Source organism: Neoarius graeffei, chromosome 14 (genome assembly GCF_027579695.1).
Source record: "Neoarius graeffei isolate fNeoGra1 chromosome 14, fNeoGra1.pri, whole genome shotgun sequence".
Lineage (NCBI taxonomy): Eukaryota > Metazoa > Chordata > Actinopteri > Siluriformes > Ariidae > Neoarius > Neoarius graeffei.
In genome coordinates this window covers 59,247,507-59,270,603 of record NC_083582.1, presented here as the reverse complement: position 1 = coordinate 59,270,603, position 23,097 = coordinate 59,247,507, and the positions used below count along the sequence as shown (strand labels likewise).

Sequence of the window (23,097 nt, the reverse complement as noted above, 5' to 3'; positions counted from 1 at the left end):
CTAGGCATAGAGCGTGGAAGCGCTGGTGTTGCTGGTCTGGGGTGTGCCCCACACGCTGGAGGACAGCCCGGCGCAGGTCTGCGTAGACCAGCCTGCTGTCGGTGGGGAGCTGTAGCGCGGCCAGCTGCACCTTGCCCGTTAGCAGGGGGAGGAGCCGCGCCATGCGCTGTTCCACCAGCCAGCCCCAGGCCTCTGTTGCTTGCTCGAAGAGCGCTAGGAAGGCCTCAGGGTTGTCATGCGGGCCCATCTTCGTTAGGGTGAGGTGGGGAGGGCCCGCGGCGGTGGAGGTGGTGGACCCCACCAACGCAAGGAGGTGCCGGAACGCCTGACGATCTTCCTGTTGCGCCAACACCAGGGCATCGAACCTTTGCGCTTGCTCCTTTTGGAGGGCAACCAGCGCCTGGTGCTGGCTCTGTTGGGCTGTGGCAAGGGTGTGGATCAGGTCCACGAAGGGGGAGGACTCCATGGGGCTGTTCTCCTCTGTGCTCCTTCCTGGGTTTCGGCACCACTGTCAGACTTTGAGCGGGTGGGTGGAGCACAGAAGTACGGCAGGCCAGAAATGAGTTCCAAAAACTATTTTATTTAGCTTTTCAGCTTTTATACTTTCCACTCTCCCAGTCACATGCTCACACACACACACACACACACACACACACACACACACACACACACACAAGTGTTCTGGTTGGGGAGAGAGCTCCCTTCCTCTGCTCTCTCTCTCCTTATATAGGGCACAGTCACTGGGGAAGACACACAAACACAGGTTAATTGACATCAGGTGCAGTGATTCTGCCACTTACCTTCCCTGACTACGCCCTCCGGTCACCGACCGACACTTGACCATGCCCCCGCTGCCACAACAGTAAATAGTAAATAATAAAAATACAGTAAATAGTCCTTTTTGACAACTGTAGTAATCCATATTATGTCAAGAACCACTCAAATAAGTAAAGATAAACAACAGCCCATCATTACTTTAAGACATAAAATACATTTTAATTAAGAAAAATAAAGAAAAAAACATTGAATTAGAAGTGTGTCCAAACTGTTTGTACTGGTACTGTATGTATTTAGTACATTGATTAAACACAAAAGGAGCAAAGATTCTCAAAAAGCATTAATTAAACAAAAAGTATGTATATAAGTTATATGCTAGAATGTTTATTCATTCTTTATTTCCTTCAAGATGAACAAAGTATCTATCTATCTATCTATCTATCTATCTATCTATCTATCTATCTATCTATCTATCTATTCATTTGTTTCCTTTCTTCTACAGCCTCTGGACTATGAGACAAAGAAGGCCTATACCTTTACAGTGGAAGCATCAAATGCACACTTAGACCCACGGTTTCACAGTTTTGGTCCATTTAAAGACACAGCAACTCTCAAGATTAATGTTCTGGATGTGGATGAGCCTCCTGTCTTCAGTAAACCATCCTACACAATGGATGTTTATGAGGACACACCAGCAGGCACCATTATTGGAGCAGTGACCGCTCAGGATTTGGATGCAGGAAGTAGCCTGGTCAGGTAGGTTTCTGGATTCCTAAGTATTTTACACTCAGGAATGTAAAACACAGCAATACATTGGGCTTCCACAAGCTGCCAGAACATCTTTAGTGTACTTGGTGCAGATTCTTGAACTGTACTGAAGGGATCAACACAAAAGATCAAAAGATGTGGTAACTGGGAAGACCATAGCATATGACTTAATTCATTTTCATCCTCATTAAATCATTCAGTGAGCGCTTGTGCCCTCTGAATGAAGACACTGTTCTACTGGAAGAGATCACACCCATCTAAATGGAAATGGTCCAATGGAGGGACAAAGGCAATCCTTAAGATCCTTAAGTTGTTTTGTTTTGATTTCTTGTATATCTTTCCTCTAATGCAACAAGTGGATCCAAACCATGCTAGGAAAATTAACCCCACAGCACAACAGAGCCAGTTTTTCATTTAATTTTCACCCATCTGTATTTTCTTGTAGATTACTGCACTGTTCTTTTCTCCAATTCCTTCATTCTGCAGTCCAGGTTAAAAGGTTTTTTTTTTCTTTTTTTCCCCTCCCAATTCCTTTAGGTGTGACCACAGTATAAGTGGTATGTAATGGGTCTCATGCTCTGATGGCCAAACAAATATCTTCTTCACCAAGAGTTGTACCAGATATATACTTTTTCATGGAGAATTATTTAGAAATACTTAGCATTGTTCTTTGGCGCTATACTCACACACGACTGGAGAATGGTACTGAATCCACCCCTGTGTATGGAGCAGCTTTTAAAGTTATGTCTTAGAACTCTATATATGGAAAGCACATATTGGGTGAAAGAGGAAAATAGCAAAAGTGTCCTTTGCTAGCTTCAAACTCTTCAACCCTTCTATGAATTTTGAACAAAATTCAACATCCATCCATTATCTTCAGTGTCAGGCGAGTCTACAAGACACTTTGTACCACTTATCCATCAGGATCGCCTGAAGCCAATCCCAGCTGATTTCGGGCAAGAAGCAGGGTATACCCTGGGCAGGTTGCCAATTTATCGCAGGGCTAACACAAAGACAAACAACCATTCACACTCATGTCTATGGGAAATTTTAGAGGAGCCAACTAACATCATTCACATGTCTTTGGACTGTGAGAAGAAACCAGTATACTGGGAGGAAACCCACACAGGCACAGAGAGTACATGCATACTCCACACAGAAAGGCCCTCACTGGCTGCAAGATTCAAACCCAGAACCTTCTTTCTGTGAGGCAACAATGTTAACCATGCCACCCCAAATTGAACATATTCCTCAGAAAGATTCTCATTTTAATGCAGATTTTTTTTTTCTCTTTGAACATCTCCATCTCATGAGGATCATGTGCACTGAGTGCAGATTTCACATTTCAGCTCCCTGTGGCCTACATGTAGTATATATCTTTTAATGAAAGTATGAACACCATATAGACATTCATGTTTGATGTTCTTATAAACAATTCATAATTTATTGGTCCCCCTTAATTGGATATCAGCAAGCAAAATGTTGTGCTTCACTTCTGTGTTAATGATATACAATTATACATGTCAGTTTGGACAGATTCAGCAGCATAGCTATGCAAAATAGACATATTTTAAATACATGAAAGCTTGGATAAATCATACCGTAACTCTCTTTTCCTGAATTTTGATAAAATAGAAATTCATATGCACATTGATTTTGCTGATTTAATCTTAGAGAATGGTTGCCTATTCTGTTAAACCAAAAGCTTAAGTTAAGAACATTCATCTGATCTTTTATCTGCCATTTGATTACAATTTAAATAACATTCAGTCACAGAACCATTATTACATAGTTTTTGTTCTAGATTAAGGCCTCATATCAAGGTTGTCACAAGAGACCATCCTCTTAGTTTTAAGCTGGAGTTAACATAATGACACCATAATAATTGCCATTTAATGTAATAAGGAGACTCTTCAGTGGAGACCCTTCACTGTACAAAGGCTGTCCTCAGCACACTGATTGACAGGTTTCTGCACCATCAGAATGCTAGACTGACTACAGTGTGACATTTGAACTGCTGTCTCCATTGTATTAAAGAAAGAAAAAAACATCTTAACCAAAAGCCACTTTATACCTGCTTTACATCTTCCATTGGTTAAACTACTTTGCACCACATTTAGGTCATAGTGTGGGATTTCTTTGCAGTTGCAAACACAAGCGTGGCTGTCCAGAATGCTGAAGTCGCTCCCACACAGATTTCATTTCTAGGATTCTTTTTCAGAGTACATGAATACTCTGACATCATTTTCTCAACTTCCATCAAGTTTCATTATCTTCACACCTTTCTGCAGCCTTGGGAAGCAGCTTTTACAATTCCATTCATTTCAGAGAAAAAAAAATCATGCCCTGCACCAACACTTCAAGGTGCTTGTGTGCTACTAGTGACAAAGTAACAACTTTATGAGACTGGGAAATGAGGAACTGGAGACAGGTGCTGCAATTCAAGATATGCTTTAGTCACACTGTACACACAAATATGCACGATGGGGTGACACAGCTCCCTCTCCTGTTACTGGCTATCCGAAAGACACACAGAGACACACATTAATAGACAGCCAGTAATTAGACACAGGTGTACCTTGTCACATATTACCTGCTGGTTCAACCTGACTCCATGGTGTTCACAGCTGAGACTCAACCACACCTTCGCTACCACAGACCCCCACTGCCCAACTCAGGCCAGGGAGCCATCCAACCTGAAGATGAGGAGAGGTACTCCACCACCACCACCACCATCTGCACCCCCAGCCTGTGGACCACCTCAAATTTAAAGGGCTGAAGGGCCAGATACCAATGAATGATCCACACATTAGCATCCTTCATGCAGTAGAGCCAATGGAGTGGGGCATGGTCAGAACAGAGGGTGAATGGGCATCCTAGCAGGTAGTCCCAGAGAGTGAGGAACACCTACTTGATGGCAAGATACTCCTTTCCTATGGTGCTGTACTTTGACTCTCTCATGGAGAGCTTGCAGCTGATGTACAGCACCAGATGCTCCTCCCCCTCCACCACCTGGGACAAAATGGCCCTCAGCCCTCTGTCCAAAGAGTTGGTCTGCAAAACAAAAGGGAGTGAGAAGTCATAAAAATGCAAAGCAGGCCCCCACACAAAACCACTTTTACCTGCGCAAAAGCCCATTCACATGGCTCTGTCCACTGGACCGGATCTGGTGCCCCCTTTTTAGTGAGGTCAGTCAGTGGGCTGGTGATGTCTGAATAGTTAGGCATGAACCGCCTATAATAGCCTTCCCAAGGAACTGCCTCACCCTCTATTTGGTCTTAGGTCTTAGGCAGGCTGCAATTGCTGCAGTCTTTTCAGTTTGGGGATACACCTGCCCATGACCCAAGTGGAAGCCCAGATACCATACTTCCACTTGCCCAATTGTAGACTTTCACGTTTGCTGTGAGCCCCATACGCCTCAGTGACCTCAGGACAGCCCTGAGCTGTTGTAAATGCCGCTGCCAATCATGACTATAAATAATTATGTTGTCCAAATCATCAGCAGCATACGCATTGAGGATTCAGCCCATAAGATGCTGAAACAGCTGGAGCCCCCAAAAATTTGAAAGATAGGGTGACAAATTGGTATAAACCAAATGGAGTGGAAAAGGCCATTTTCTCACTGGATAATGGAGTCAAGGTGATCTGCTAATATCCCTTTGTTAAATCCAGTGTTGAATAAAAACAAGCTGCGCCTAACCGATCAAGCAGTTCATCAATGCGAGGCATCAGATATGCATCAAATTTAGACACCGCGTTGAATTTCCTATAGTCCACACAGAACCGGACTGACTCATCGGTCTTGGGAATGTTTCATCCACAAGTCTTTTTACCTCATAGTCGACTTCCCCAATTTGCCATTTGACTCTTGCCACTTGGTGAGTAATTTTGAGCTTGGCGTGGGCAGTAAAATGAGCACTTTATCTCCCCATGCAAATTCCGTTAACCATGTCCCTCTGTTGTACAGGTGAGATTGATGTTCTTGGGCCTGTAGGAAATTCTCATAGGTTATGTGACTTAGTGCATGGAGTTTTGCTCTCAGGTCAAGAATATACTGAATTTCATTTTTGCTTTGAGAGAGCCCTCCTCCCAGTTTTCTCTAATGATGTCTAAGACACCACAGGGCTTACACCCTTACAGTAATTCAAATGGGGAATTCCCAGTGGAGATTTGCAGGACCTTGCGCAATTCGAACAACAGTGGGTCTAGCCAGCAATCACAGTTCTTAGCATCCCCATGAACAAACTTATGAGTCATGTTTTTAAGTGTTTGGTTAAATCATGTGACCAGCCCGTCTGTTTGTGGATGATAAACAGTACAGGTAGTCATCGACTTATGACTGCGTTTGGTTATGACTGACCGGTCGTAAACCGATCTGGTCGTAAGTCGGCCTATGTTAAGTGAATGTAAGTATATTGTGATGTGTAATGGCATTGTAATCACCTTAAAGTCTTATTTTATCAACATTTTCTTATTTCATTACCTTGGCTCATTATTTGGTTTAAGTCAAACACTGCATACTACACTGTGTACAGTACAATTTGTTTAATATGTGCAAAACAAAAAATATGAAATACAGCTGTGAAAAATAGAAAACATTTTAGTTTGAAACATACCAAAATACAAATGTAAAACATAGCAAAATACAAAATTTAGTGACCGCTGGAATCACTGGTGCTTGGCTATGGGTCGTCTACGTCATCATCAGCTGTTGCAGCGCTCGGGCTGGCGGGAGGATTTGCTCGTTTCATAAACCAGGAGCTGGGGTGGAAACTGTATGATGGAGTGCGCGAGGGAGCGCGAGAGAGACTGCGCATGTGCCTGGAGCTGGGGCGGAAACTGTATGACGGAGTGCGCGAGGGAGTGCGAGAGAGACTGCGCATGTGCCTGGAGCTGGGGTGGAAACTGTTGTACGTGGTGAGAGGCGCTGCCAGGAGCTGGGGCAGAAACTGTCATACGCTCAGCTAGCTCAGCTGGGAAACACTTGCCAGTCATAACCAGACGGTTGTAAAGTCGATCGGTCGTAAGTCGCATAGGTTGTAAGTCGACGACTACCTGTACTATGAATCGATTTAATCCCCAATAATTCATAAAATTTGCGTAGTGTGCATGACTTCAATGTAATGCCTTGATAAGTCAGGATTTCTTTTGGAATCCCAACTTGGGAGATAATGCAGAAGAGTGCCTCTGTAACACTACATACAGAGATATTGCGAAGCGGCACTGCTTCCGGGTATCGTGTTGCATAATCCACTATAACTTACACAAAGTGATACCCATGTGAGGACTGATCTAATGGCCCGACGAGATCCATGCCCATTCTTTTGAAGGGGATCTCAATTAATGATAATGGGTGCAATGACACTTTTGGCATGGCTGCTGGGTTTACCAGCTGACATTCACAACAACCTGCACACCACCTGGAGACATTGGCATGAATCCCTGGCCAATAGGCAATTCAGGACCAACAACTGTGTAATCTCTTCCTTAGTTTGAGTGTCCTGCATCACTTGATATAGCCTATCCTTAATAATACAAAAATACAGAAAGGAAAGTGCAATATTAGGCTAGAGGAGTTGGCCATCAATTACTTTCACTTGGTCAAAAGTGTGACTCAGAGACTTGTCACACATCTGTTCCAAGGGGAAATCCCCTGAGGTATTCCCCAGAGAGAGAAGAGGGGTGGGGCCCTCCCCAGCAACAACAACAACAATAATAATAATGGATGACTTCGCATTTGTACAACTGCTGCTTCTCGTCGCTTAAAAATGGCAGTCTTTCGCGGTCTTGTTATTGTTATTGGTCTTAACAACTCTGCCCCCCCGCTGACATAAGTGGTTCTTTCCTCTGGCCCAGCAGAGAGTTGGTGCTAGCCTGGAACCAGTTTTTCTGGCCCCAGAGCCAGTTCTTTGTCAGTGGAAACAGAAAACCCGGTTCCAAACTAAGCACTGGCCCCGAACCAGCCCTGGAACTGCTTTGGTGGAAAAGGGGCACGTCATCATGACGTGGAGCTGATGCGGATGGCCCTGAGACCACCTCCCCAGGTAACATTGTGTCAGGGTTCCCCTGTGATGTACTACTGCAGGACCCACCCATGACTAACTGTTTTATTAACATTTTAAACCCTGGCCAGTCTGTTCCTGGGGTGCATGGATGGGTGAGGTTCAGACTAACTGCCACACTATGCTTTTCTCCCCAGAATTGTATAGTGACAGGCTTTAGTAATCATGCATTTCCCAGTGCCCTGCATTGAATTAGGGTTTGATGCATGGAGGTCTGATTATAACCAGAATCCACCAAAGCCCAATGTGTACCCCCTTAAATACTCATAGGGACTCTGTACATTCCCATGCAATCAGGGCAAGCCTGTGGTGCATCACAAATGTAAATTGGTAGCCCTGTCTCCTTGCAGAAGTGCTGATTCCAGGAAGTCCCAGCCTGCCTGTATCAACAGACCTACCCAGGCTTGCTCCCGGTTCGGATGGGCATGGATGAGTCCACCTGTGGAGAGAGATAGGGGCTTAATCACAGCACAGACACAGAAGGAGAAGGGAGAGGAGAAACACGAGGATAGACAGAAGTGTGGGGAGCAGGTTTCGGGGGAATTGGTCCTTGTTTCTGCAGGCCTGGGGTAGGGGAGGGATGAGAAGAGAGTGGAAGGAAGGTAGAGGGAATGGGAGAAAGAGAAAGTGAATGAGAGAGAGGGTGAGAAGCTGCAAGAGCATCTGCTCCTGGAAATGCCATCAAGTGGCTGGCTCTGCCAGTCAGACCATCTCTTCCAGTGATGCCACATGGTGACACTAGATCCACATTGAGGTCCCACTCAGCAGTTGGGTGACAAACTGCTCCAGTGTGATACAGTCAATGACGTCATCCACGTCTCATTCACCTGCCTGCAACCACTGTTGACAAGCATCTAGGAGCTGCTGTGTGAACAGAAACAGACAGCCGACTTCACTGTAGGCCAGTGCATGGAACCACTGTCGATGTTCTTCTGGGCCACAGCTGAATTGTTGCAGTATAGCCTTCTTCAGGTCCAGGTACTCCATCATGCTGGTGGCTGGGAGCTGCTGGGCCACAAGTTGTGCTTCCCCTAACAGGAGCAGCAATAGGTGTGCCACCCACTGTGACCATTACTGACCACAAGCTTGCCTCCCTGATGTACTCAAACAGCTTGAGGAAGATTTCTGTGTCATCCTATGGTCCCATCTTGACCAGCTGTGCAGGAACACTGGCCACAGGAGCAACTGCTGGAGTGCCCACTAACTGGATCAAACGCCGTCTCACCTGTCGATCCTTCACCTGGGCCTCTCACAGGGCCTGGAAGCACTACTCCTGCTTGTTGGACAGTGTGAGCAGCTCTTGGTACTGGTGTTGGAGGTCAGTGGTGAGGGTCTGGAGGAGCTCCCTGACTGGTGTGGACTTCATGGCGGTGTTTGTTCCTCAAGTGCTGGGTTTTGGCACTAGTGTAACAACTTTATCAGAGTGGACAATGAGGAACTGGAGACAGGTGCTAAAATTTGAGGTATGCTTGAATTTTATTAACACTTTTCAGTGACTTATACTACCACAGGCACACTATACACACAAACACGTATGCCGGGTTGACACAGTTCTCTCTCCCATTACTGACTATCTGAAAGACACACAGAGACACATGTTAATGGACAGCCAGTAATTAGACACACGTGTACTTCATCACATGTTACCTGGTGGTTCAACCTGACTCCTCGCCGTTCATAGCCAATGCTCAACCACACCCTCGCTGCCATAGACACCTATCTTTATAACAAGGCTGACAGGTGTGGGGCATTCAGCTGACATTGAGAACAGTACATGGTGAACATAACTAATTTCACTAGTGGAATTGCAAATAATAACATTCTAGCCACATAGCACCTATTCTGCTATATGCCAAACTCCAAAATATGCCATATGTCTTGTTCTTCACAAGAACAGCAAAAATCAATTATTAGAAGTACCATCATCTGCATCAGCACACTCTGCTTGATAGTGCAGATTTTAACATTAACAAGATTAGCTTAAAAGTTAGAGGATTACAAGACTACACTCAGCAGCTTGAATCCACTTAATTGACAGGAATAGGAAAGAGGACAAACATAACATAATGTGCGTCTTTTATAGGCTACACACATGAGCACTTGGCCCTGAGGTGATGGCTTTGCTTATTTCCAAGTCAAGGAGAAAAACTACATTAAAATGGAAGGAAACTACCACTGTTGTTCCAAAATGAAAGAAAGTAGAACTAGAGCTTCTCATTATTCATTTAAGCAGTATTGCATGAGCAAAATTGTGATTCAGCCACAGGGACAAGGCTGCAGACTTAGTGCTGCAGGTAATCACAGCTGTGCTGATATTCAGTATAACTGTACAATTGCATGTGTTATATTGCTTGTTGTGTATTGACAACCTAAGTTTGTCCCTTTTTAAATACTGTCACTTTTATGTGACCTTCAGTTATTGTTTTCCTGATTCTGCGGTTCTTGGCAAAATATATACATCTGTCCAAATGCGAAATACTCCTTGGTCTCATGTAACATCATTCTTCACCTGCCCAAGACTAAATGGAGTATATAACAAAACTTCCAATGAGATACATTCCCGCTTTGTGTTTAAAAGGTGGAAAGTTCTTTTTTTTTTTCTTGTGGGTGTACAGCACAAGGCAGTGGATAAATTAGCATAGCTAGGAGCTAGCTACTGCAGTGTAGATAAGACAGCACTGGAACAGAGGACAGCACTGCTCTGTGAGAGGGAGATATCTCTGTGGTAAAAGGGATCTGAAATTAAAAAGAAGAAGGTGGCAACAAAAAGGCCATTAGGACAGTAAGTCAAATGAAACAAACACAAGAGAGAAAGAGAACTAGCTAAAACTGAACATAGGCATTTAGCACAAATAATCGCTGAAATCAAAGGAAAATAACAAATATTTCATGAAAATGGCTGCACTGTTTGGAAATATAGGACCATTTGAAGAAAACAGAACAATAGAGGGCATACACTGAGATGTTTAAGTATTTTGCCCTCATTATTAACATTAAAGGAGCTGTTTTGATGCCAGCATTCTTGAGTGTTATGGGAGCAAATACATTCAACTTACTGCATAGTCTAGTGCAAACTGACAAGCTAGGGGGAATGTCTGGTGAGGATATAGTGAAAATATTGGGAAATCACTATTTCCCAAGACCAATGATTATCACAGCAATTCAGATTCCATAAAAAGAACCAGGAAGAGGGTGTTTTACAGTTCATAGCCACGCTACAATAATTATCTGAACATTGTGAATTTGGACAGGCATTCAATGACACCATATGTGAAAGATTTCATTGTGGTCTATATAGTGTCCATTTAGAAACGACTAATTTCTGAAGCTGACCTGACACTAAAAAGGCCATAGAGATAAGTGCATCAATGGAGATGGCTGCCTGAGAAGCACAGCAGCTAAGTGCATCAACCCAAGTGCATCAATTGTCTTTACAGCCCAAGAATAAGGCAGCAGCTGACAAGCTATGCTACCAATATGGGGAAACAGGTCACCAGGCATCAGAGTGCTGGTGCAGGGCCATAGACTGCAGAAACTGTGGTAAGCAATGTCATATTGAATGTGCCTGTAAAAATAAAAAGACCCACACACATAAACAGCACACTCAGATGAAGAAAAGTGGCTTCCAGAGACAGAAAAAGAAACATGTGAATATGAGGGCGCTTGCTCTGGATGACCAGAGTGACTGTGAAAGTGATAGTGACAGTGTGTGTTCTGTCTATCAGGGACTCTGATGATGGATACTGGGTCACACCACTGTTGGAGAACCAAGCAATGCAGATGCGAGTGGATACAGGTACATCCATGTATCAGAAGCTGTTTATAAAGAAAAGCTGTGCAAGTGACCATACTGAGATTAATGACCCATACTGGTGAAGCTGTTCCAGTGTTAGGAGTTGTGGATGTAACAATGGAACACGACAAACAGAAAATGATTCTTCCACTGTACATCATTAAAGAAAACCATCCAGCCCTGTTAGGCCATAGATGGCTGGGAAAAAAAACTCAGACTGAATTGGTAAGAAGTGTTCCTAGTCAATGATGGAGAAACAGGCCCCCCACAGGAGTTCTTGGAGAAATATTCCACAATTTTTGATGGAGAGCTTGGCAGCATGAAGTATATTATGGTTAAGCTGACAGCTGAACCAAGAAGCACAGCAAAATGTCTAAAAGCTAGACCTGTTCTGTATGCCATCAAACCCAAGGTATAGGCCAAATTAGACAGATTAGTGAAGAGTGGAGTATTGGAACCAGTGAGAACAAGTGAACAAGCTACCCCAATTGTTCCAGTCATGAAAAAGGATGGGGGTCTAAGGATCTGCAGTGATTGTAAAGTCACTGTGAACCCTGTCTTGACTGGAGAATAGTACCCTTTACCTTTCATTGATGACTTTTTTTCAGGTTTGGCTGGAGGACAGAAGTTTAGTAAGATAGACTTATGTCAAGCATATCTTCAGATGCATGTGGATCCAGAGTCATATTTACTGTTGACTATAGTAATGCACAAAGAGCAGTACAGGCATCAGAGGCTCCATTTTCAAATTATTTTTGCTCCAGCACTTTTCCAAAGAGTAATGGACCAAATTCTAAGTGGACTAACAGAGGTCCAGTGCTATTTGGATGACTTGCTTTTCACAGGACCAGATAAACAGTCACACTTAAGGAACCTGGATGCAACACTACAAAGACTGAAAAACTGCAGTCTGAGTTTGAGTTTTTCAAATCTTCTGTTGAGTACCTAGGGCATGTAATTAACAATACAGGACTCCACAAGGCACCATCAAAGGTGAAAGCTATTCTGGAGGTGCCATCCCTGAAGAATGTGAGTCAGCCGAGATCATTCCTTGGTCTGCTTACATACTATGCAAAGTTCATACCTAATTTGCCCAATAAGCTTAAGCCACTGCATGAGCTTTTTAAACAAAATCAGGACATAGAACTGGACAGATAAATGTGAATCAGCTTTCAAAGAAGTCAAAATGGCCCTCTCTAAATCTTAAGCTCTCACCCACTTTAACCCCACACTACCATTTCAGTTGGCAAGTGATGTCTCACCTTATGGTATGCGTGTGGCAGTGTCATGCATCCTGCTATCAGGGGAAGAGAGACCAATCACCTTTGCATCAATGACTGAGCAAGACAGAAGCAGGTATGCACAGATTGAGCGTGAAGCACTGGCTATTGTGTCTGGAGTGAACAAATTCCTTTTATATCTCTTCAGCAGAAAATTTACACTACTGATGGATCATCAATCACTCACCTCTATCTTTGGTCCTTATACTGGCATTCCGTCACTGGCTGCCAGTCGTGTGCAGCAATGAGCTCTCTTATTGCCTGTCCACCAGCATGACATCAAGTATAGGAAAGCTGACCAGCATGTAAATGAGGACAGGCTTTTCAGGCTCCTGTGACCTGTCATGCACACTGAACCAACACAAGCAGAGATTTTCTACTTCAAGGAAGTTCCTGTTGCTCCAGTAACCTTGACTCATGGAAAGAAACTCACACACACCGATCGAGTTTCGTCTGAGGTTATGGACATCAGCAAAAGTGGGAGGAGAGGAGAGATGATACCAAGCTTAAAGCCTTACCTTGTGAGAGGGACTGAGCTTTCAGTCCAATTTGGATGTCTATCATGAGGCCATCATATCATTGTTCCACTGCCACCAAGAAAAAAAGTACTTGACAAGCTCCACTTTGGACACTGTGTGGTGCGAATGAAAAAAAAATGGATGTAGCTAATTCTAGTGGGCAGGCCTGGATGCAGCTATAGAGAAGAAAGCAAAGTCATGTTCTGCCTGCCAGAAATTGAGAAACCTCCCACAGTTGGCTCCATTACATCCATGGGACTGGCCTGAAGAACCATGGCAAAGAATCCACATAGACTTTGCTAGATTGTTGGAGAACCACATATTTTTAACTGTAGTCAATGCTCATAGCAAATGGCCTGAGGTTGTGGTCATGTCTTTTTGTCATACCGTAATACACCTCATGCTACAACAAAGCTGTCTCCTGCCTTGGCCCTGTTCAAGAGACAACTTTCCACTCATCTTGACCTCCTGAGACCTCTATAGACAGGAGAGATTGTGCACCTTCAATAGACAGCTCAGGTGGAGAGATGGGTAAAAGCTAGGTTACAGAGCTTCACAGCAGGAGACAGAATTCTCACCTGGAACTATACCAAAGGGGAAAGGTGGATACCCACAATGGTTGTGGCAAAAGCAGGTCCTGTGTCATACACAGTAGAAACCAGCAACCATCTCATCTGGAGAAGACACATTGATCAGCTGCTCCACACTTCTGGGTCCCATGATGACTCATCTCCTCAGCCAACATCTCCTGTTTCAGAGCTGGAAGGTGACGCAGAACAGCACCCCTCACCAGAAGAACCCCAGAAGCAAACTCCAGGAACAGACGCCATTCCAGGCACACCTACACTAGCTCAGGTGCCCATCTAAGGCATCATTATGCCCAGACCAGGACCCATATTGTCCTCAGCAAGAGACAATGTGACTGACTTACCCACAGGTCATACTTATCCCAAAAGAGACAGATAGCCACCAGATAGTCCATCACTATAGTCTAGAAACTAACCTATGAAGTTGGGGCAGAATAATCCCCAGGGTTTAGACTGGGAAATGAGGTAGTCTACCCTCTTTTTCTAGTTCAGGCAAAAGTTCTATTGTGGAAACATTTTGCAAATTAAGAAATGTTAATATGTGCACAGTTAACAGAAAGAAAATAAAGAAAATATTAAGGCAATGAAATGTTTTACTTTTGTTAAGGGAACCTCAAAAGTAAGGGGGAGAGATATGTTGTGTATTGACCACCTAAATTTATCCCTTTCAGATACTGTCACCTTTGTGTTACCTTCAGTTGTTATGCTGATTCCAGGGTTCTTGGCAAAAAAAAGAAAAGAAAAAAAAAAAATCTGCCCACACAAAATACCGATGATGATGTTCATCCTTTGGGGTTAAAGATGACCAGGTGGGTGGCATTTGTGGGTCCAGAGGTCACTGATGAGGCCAATCCAGGCTTTGAAGGTATGCCTACATGTCGGGCATGTGTAGGTAGGTGCTGTAGTGGGGGTGGTGATAGTTTGAGCCTTCCATGCAACTCGTTTCCTCTGGGCCTCAGCGATGCACTCCATTTCAACTGCACATGCACCACTGGTGAGCCCTGCTCACCATGCTGAACGATCCTGAGCAAGTGACTCCCAGGAGCCGAGATTGACCTCTAGGGCCCTGAGGGACACTTTGAGATTGTCCTGAAAGCATTTATTTTGCCCCCCAGATGAATGCTTGTCTTGGCACAGCTCTCCATATAACAACTGTTTGTGTAGTCAACTGTCTGGCATCCTGACAACATGATCAGTCCATCTGGCTTTGGCTTTCTACAGAAGAGTGTTAATGCTAGGAAGTCCAACCCCCAGTAGAGTGCACACATTCCATGTGCCAAGGTTGAGTACCTTCACTTTCCTATTCATCTTCTTATTTGTTGTATTTCGACTGCTGAGTGGGATTCCCACCAACCGTGGTGTGCTGGCTCGTGTGAGGTGAAGCAGGCTATGTTTGGGGCACTGGTTATAGCCCCTTCCTCCATTGAGGTGAGCAGAGCAATTCCTAAACAGGACTGCTCAGACACCCCAGAGGTTGCTAAATTCCACTGCTGCGTCATTCCAGCAGAGAGTGACCCTATGCCCTGGGCTGCCTGTGTGCAGGTTCGTGACTACAGCTTCCAGTGTTTCCACACCTGCTGCTTCACCTCTTGGCCATCGCCACAGGACTTGAATTTGAAGTCATGACTTGTGGGTGACTTGGATTAGAGTGAGGGAGAGTTACGCAGCCGTCAGCTTCACTCTCTCATCCCAAATTAACTGGGTCCAGGGGCAAGACAGAATCAAAACAGCTGGAGCTAGGTCAGGATGCAGTGTATGGCTAACAGTGTTCTACATGTTGCACTGTGCTCTGATCGCGCTTCACAAATGCTTTGCTGGGTCTGCCTTCCTGCCCATTGAACCACCAGGTGGTGGTCTCCTGCATGTAGTCTATCAAGTCCAGTCTTTGGTCATAACCCTGACCAGAGGGAGTGAGAGGTTGTGAGTGCTCGCTCAAGGCACCACCCCAGGTTAGTGGAGGGAAAGAGATGCCTTACTACTCCACTGTATCGTGGTCAAGGATGGCACATGCCCACTACCAGAGAAGTGAAACACAAAATACTACTCAGTCTCATGTCTCATTATCCTTAGCCTACCCAATGCCAAATGAAGAATATAACATTGCTTTTATGCACCAGTTTTATAAATAAGAAATTCATATCAAGTAAGTGACATTTCAGACACAATATGGCCTAATAATTTGTTTAGTTTTGCTCCATGAATGGAAAAAGATCCTGAAGAAGCCACAGTCACTGACTGATAGCCTATGGGGTAGCTGGCAAGCTACCGTAACTCACAATGATGTGTACTTTCCATCAACTTTAGAAAACATGGATGGCCTGGCTCCATTGCCTCCACTTCTATGATGCCAAAATACTTCCATCATGTTGTCAAATTTAGAGCCAGACAATCAGACAAATATGGGCACATTCTCAAATTCTCTTCATTGCATCTATCCAGAGAGCTTAGAGCTTAATAGTTTCAACTGAAGATATTTCATTAATACAGATGCATCTAGGAAGGACATTTATTGCATGAACTGGAAATTAATTGACATTGATGTAAGTATCATGACCCATTCATCATACCAGTGAGTTAATAACTCATTATTTGGGACACATGGCTATTCTGAGTGCACTGTAAATGAACTAGCCTACTTATAAGATCCATCATAATGTTATTGGTATTGTATGTGTTCACTGATGAACAAATGGCTTTTGTGTAGATTTCAATAGCTGGTTTAATGTTGTTAATACTGAAATAATATAGCTATCAAGGTTGCTATATGGATTGGTATAGGTAGTGAGTATGATTAAACTGGCCTTTTCCAATGAAACCTCTCAATGTTTCAAAGTATTGAACATAAATTGTTAACAGTTTGTTTAAGTGCATGTGTCCAGAAAAGTTCAGATATATACTGTAGGTATATGTAATGAACAGACAGGGCGCGATGCAGGTGCTGCACCCGATCTTGCTCAGCCAAGGCTGTCAATCATTTAAATCACTTCATACAGTGTATCCACACCTTCTTATGCTATGGTGTATCCAAGTCTTTGTACGATAATCACTTAAAATACTAATTTCTGAGGGGAAAATTAAAAATGTGGAGATAATATAATTGGGAAAACTAACTGTTCAAATTAGACACTGTAGATGGAAAGACAGTTCAGATGAAAAAAGTGACATGGGAAAAAAGGCTGTTTTGTTATTGAAACTCATGGGGATAGGTGGTGCTAAAAATTGTAATACAGCCAGCCATCAGGGGTACTAGACTTGTGGTGGCTTCACTTTTTAGAGATGATAGGTTGTCCATCATCTTTTTAGAGATGGACTTGGCTGTCCATGTCTACTGTTGATGGTACTTTCCTGTTAAAATTACATCTGGTGAGCTTGGCTTCCCTTCTTCCTTTTTATCTTCATCTGATGAGCTTTCATCATTTTAAAAGTTCAGAGCTTTTATATTTTATGTCAGAAGTTATATTCATGAAAAAAAATTATTGTTAGCCATGTCCAATGATGATGTTGCTAGCTCTACTGTAGTTATGGTCTCAGTGGGACTGTTACTAGAATTGGAATTTTACATAGCAAACACAGACAAAAGGAGTGATATAAATATAAGCTCTCTTAGAACTCTGCTTGTCTAATCAAATTAGTGGACCAGTATTGTTGTATAAATTACTATGTAACATAATATTGCATCTCTCAGCCAAAGACTTTTCACAAAATTTATGGAAAAAGAATATTTTCTTAAAATGTTCAAGCTGGAAATTATAGTCAAACATGATACAACATTTATGTTTCTAAATAATGCAAATCATATAGAACCCAGTTGCTTTGAGTAATGATTTTTTCCCCCTGAATTATATAGGTATTCTATTGACTGGAAAAGTGACCTCGATAGCTTCTTTGACATTGACCCTGTAATAGGAACCATCTCCACGAATGAGCTTCTGGACAGGGAGAGCAGAGTCCAACACAACATTTCTGTTGTGGCAACAAAAGTTAGTAAGTATGCTTCAACTTCCCCAAATGGTCTCAATGTACAGCCCCAATTTCAAAAAAAGCTGGGATGCTGTATAAACTGTAAATAAAAACACAATGCAAGAATTTGCAAATCATAGAAACCCTATATTTCACTGAAAATAGTACAAAGACAACATATCAAGTGTTGAAACTGAGAAATTTTATTGTTTTCTGACAAATATATGCTCATTTTTAATTTGATGTCAGCAACATGTTTTGAAAAAGTTGGGACAGGGGCATGTTTACCACTGTTTTGCATTACCTCTACTATTAACAACAGTCTGTAAATGTTTGGGAACTGAGGAGACCATTTGCTGTAGTTTTGAAAGAGAAATGTTGTCCCATTCTTTCCTGATGCACAATTTCAGTTGCTCAACAGTTCAGGGTCTCCTATGTCATATTTTGCACCTCATAATGTGCCAAATGGGAGACCAGTCTGGACTGCAGGTGGGCCAGTTTAGCACCCAGACTCTTTTACTGTGGAGCCATGCAGTTTTAATGTGTGCAGAAAGCAGTTTGGCACTGTCTTGCTGAAAGAAGGAAGGCCTTCCCTGAAAAATATTTGTCTGGATGGCAGCATATTGCTCTGAAATGTGTATATATCATTCAAGCATTAATGAGACCTTCCAAGATGTGCAAGCTACCCATGCCATGTGCACTAACGCACCCTCATACCATCACAGATGCTGGCTTTTGAAATGTCCTCTCCTCTTTAGCCTGGAGGACCTGGTGTTCATGCTTTCTAAAAAGAATTTCTACTTTTGATTCATCAGACCTCTAGACAATTTTCCACTTCACCTCAGTCCATCGTAAAAGAGCTTGGGACCAGCGAAGGTGGCAGTGTTTCTGAATATTATTTATATATGGTTTTAACTTGCATTTGTGGATGCAGTAATGAACTGTTTTCACAGACAATGGTTTAATGAAGTGTTCCTGAGCTCATACAGTGATTTACTACAGACATGTGTCTACTTTTAATGCAGTGTCACCTGAGGGCCTGAAGATCACAGACATCCAATGTCAGTTTTCAGCCTTGTCTTGTATACAGAGATTTCTCCAGATTCTCTGAATATTTTAATTATATTATGTATTATGTCTCTGAATCTTTTAATTCCCCTCTGTTCCACTCTGGAACTGTCTAAATACATCACTGGAACAAAGAACTCCTCATCTTGCCTGGACCCCATCCCATCCACCCTCCTCAAGAACTGCCTCCCTGTCATTTTCCCCCTCATCACCAAAATCATCAACATCTCCCACTGTTTCGGCTCTGTCCCCCACCTCTTAAATTCGCCTCTGTTACACCCATTCTCAAGAAACCTGGACTTGAGCCCAACTTCCCCAATAATTTCCAGCCCATCTCCAACCTCCCCTTCATTTAAAAAATGTTAGAATGTGTCGTTGCTGCCCAGCTGAAAACTCATCTCTCCTCCAATAACCTTTACAAAACTTTTCAATCTGGATTCCACACCAAACACAGCACAGAAAAAGCCCTCCTCAAAGTAACCAATGATCTTCTCCTTTCCTCAGATTCTGGACAGCTCAACATCCTCATCCTCCTCGACCTTTCTGCAGCTTTCAACACCATCAACCACTCCATCCTTCTCTCCCATCTCCAATCCTCCCTCAATATCACTGGTACTGCTCTCACCTGGTTTAAATCCTATCTCACTGACAGACAACAATTCATTAAGATCAAAAACTGTACCTCCTCCACTGCCCCCCTGTCCCACGGTGTCCCTCAAGGGTCGGTGCTTGGTCCCCTCCTCTTCATCTTCTACCTCCTTCCCCTTGGTGGCATCATCCATCACCATAATCTCCACTTCTATTGTTATGCTGATGACATTCAACTTTACATTTCCTCCAAAACCATCTCCACTCCCACTTACACCACTCTCATCAGTTGTCTGATAGATATTAAACTCTGGATAAAAAAAAAAAACTTTCTCAAACTAAATTGCAACAACTCAGAACTGATCATCATTGGCCCCAAATCCCTCACAAAGTCCCTCCACCTCTCTATCACTATTGAAAACTCTACTCTGTCTCCCTCCCCTCAAATCCACAACCTTGGCATGATTTTTGACACCAACTTGACATTTGAACCCCACATCAATCAGTTAACCAAAACAGTTTTCTTCCACCTCCTCAATATTGCCTGTCTCCGCCCATTTCTCTCTGTTTCAGCTGCTGAAACTCTGATTCACTCCTTTGTCACTTCCTGTTTGGACTACTGCAACAGTATTCTCTGTGGATCCACATCCAAAGCTCTAAATAAACTCCAATATGTCCAAAACTCTGCTGCTCAACTTCTCACTCAAACCTGCTCTTATGACCATATCACCCCTGTCCTCCAGAAACTTCACTGGCTCCCCATCCCTTACTGCATCCGATATAAACTTCTCCTCCTCACCTTCAAATCTCTCCATAATCTTGCCCCCTCCAACTTGACTGACCTGCTCCACCCATGCACCCCTTCCTGCAGCCTCCGATCATTGGATGCCAACCTCCTTTCCACCCCTTTCAGGTCCAAGCCCAGGACCTGGGGGGATAGAGCCTTCTCAGTTGCTGCCCCCACCCTCTGGAACTCACTCCCCAAATCCTTCTGTGACTGCACCAACCTAACCACATTCAAATCATTGCTCAAGACTCACCTTTTTAAATCTGTCTTTAATGTTTGATTGTGTTTTGCCTTCTTTATTTTGTTTTTGCTTTTTATTCTTCTTTGTATGGTTTTTATTTATATTTTTCTTTATTCTGTATGATTTTAATGTTATATCGACTTGCCCCTTGTAAAGTGTCTTTGAGCACTGTTAAAAGTGCTCTATAAATAAAAATTATTATTATTATTATTATTATTATTATTATTGTTAATGATATTATATAATGGCGGCCCGGTGGTGTAGTGGTTAGCACTACACCAATAATTTATGTATTTATGAATACTTTATTGGTTTCTTATTACATTTGTGTGGCAACATGGTGGTGTAGTGGTTAGCCCTGTTGCCTTACAGCAAGAAGGTCTGGGGTTCGAGCCTAGTGGCCGGCGAAGGCCTTTCTGTGTGGAGTTGTCTGCGTGGGTTTCCTCCGGGTGCTCTAGTTTCCCCCACAGTCCAAATACATGCAGGTTAGGTTAATTGGTGGCTCTAAATTGACCGTAGGTGTGAATGTGAATGGTTGTTTGTCTATGTGTCAGCCCTGTGATAACCTGGTGACTTGTCCAGGGTGTACCCCGCCTCTCACCCATAGTCTGCTGGGAGAGGCTCCAGCTTGCTTGTGACCCTGTAGAACAGGATAAGCAGCTACAGATGATGGATGGATGGATGGATGGATATTATGTAATGATATTAATTATATTATGTACATAAATGATGGGGCGGCACGGTGGTGTAGTAGTTAGCGCTGTCGCCTCACAGCAAGAAGGTCCGGGTTTGAGCCCCGTGGCCGATGAGGGCCTTTCTGTGTGGAGTTTGCATGTTCTCCCCATGTTCGCCTGGGTTTCCTCCGGGTGCTCCGGTTTCCCCCACAGTCCAAAGACATGTAGGTTAGGTTAACCGGTGACTCTAAATTGGCCGTAGGTGTGAGTGTGAATGGTTGTCTGTGTCTATGTGTCAGCCCTGTGATGACCTGGCAACTTGTCTAGGGTGTACCCCACCTTTCGCCCGTAGTCAGCTGGGATAGGCTCCAGCTTGCCTACGACCCTGTAGAACAGGATAAAGCGGCTAGAGATAATGAGATGAGATGAGAGACATAAATGATGTGATCCCCAAATTCTTTGTGATTTTACATTGAGGAATGTTATTCTTAAATTCTTGCACTGTTTGTCCACGCAGTCTTTCACAGAGTGATGAATACCTCCCCATCTTTACTTCTGAGACTGGAGCTTCTCCCAGCTGACTATGGGTGAGAGGTGGGGTACACCCTGGACAAGTCACCAGGTTAACGCAGGGCTGACACATAGACAAACAACCTCTCTGGGATGCTCTTTTTATACCCAATCATTTTACTGACCTGTTGCCAATTAACCAAATAATAATAATAATAATAATAATAATAATAATAATAATAATAATAATAATAATGATTATTATTATTTTAGCATTAAACAAAATTTTCAGTCTTTTATTGCCCCATCCCCTACTTTTCTGGCACTTTTTGCTGACATCAAATTCAAAATGAACACATTTTTTTTTCCAAAACCAATAAAATTTCTTAGTTTCAACATTTGATATGTTGTATTTGTACTATTTTCAATGAAATATAGGGTTTTCATGATTTGCAAATATTCACACTTTGTTTTTATTTATGTTTTACCCAGTGTCCCAACTTTTTTGGAGTTGGGGTTGTAACTAATAATAAGCTGAAATATTATATCTCCCCTGAATGGGTTTCATTGTGAAAATGTCTGTCTTGTTTTGACCTTATAAATTTAACAACAGACTCAATTCCTTTCAACAACCTTCTGCCTTTAGATGATGAAAGCTTTTTTTATTTTTCAATTTAATTAGAAATTTAATTTAATTCGGCTATATCTCCTAGTCTTCTCAGACAGCTATCACATTTTAATTACAAAACATTTTTAAACACCTTGTTACCTATTTAGAAATTATAGTGCTAAGATGAGAAGCTGTTGATATTTTAAGGCTAATGACATTAAATACATTAAAATGCCATTTCACCAAGTATTCTTCATAAAGTAAGACATGAAATGCCCACTACCACTTTACTGACATCCATTCTTCATGACCTCTCAGAAGACATGTAAATCATTCCTCATGAAGCTTATGTTACTCAATCAAAATTACAAACGCTGCACTCCAAATTCATGAACTAGAAATAGTCTGGTGAGGTCACTGAAAGTTAAAGTCTTATCACCATGGTAACAAGCATTGCTAACTGTCTCACATGCTCATGCCGCTTATATGCTAATTAGTTTGCTCATGCTAATTTGTAGAGTTGTTGGAAGATGAAGCAAGTCTGTAAACTGTTGGATCTCTGTAGCAGTGAGACCTGTTCATTCAGTGTTGGAAGCTCACATTTATATATATATATATATATATATATATATATATATATATATATATATATATATATATATATATATTTTTTTTTTTTTCTGAGTCTGATAGTGAGAAACAGAAAGTTAGAGAATTAAATTGTCATCACTGGACTCACATGAAATACCACCAACTGTGCCAAACTATCAAACTTAAAAATGTATGTATAATTACATTTCATTATATTCATAAGATAAACACAACTAATGAATAATATTTCAGAGTTGACATGGTGACATAATAATAATAATAA

The 23,097-nt window shown here is 42.6% G+C and overlaps 1 protein-coding gene across 1 annotated transcript in view; it reads left to right on the top strand.

The window, feature by feature from the left end:
- LOC132898498 (cadherin-12) overlaps positions 1-23,097 on the top strand; it is a 294,117-nt gene that overhangs the window by 233,338 nt on the left and 37,682 nt on the right. Inside the window, exons 7-8 of the mRNA XM_060940161.1 lie at positions 1,280-1,533; positions 17,633-17,769. Of these exons, the coding sequence (XP_060796144.1) occupies positions 1,280-1,533; positions 17,633-17,769 (391 nt within the window). The remainder of the gene's footprint in view (positions 1-1,279; positions 1,534-17,632; positions 17,770-23,097) is intronic.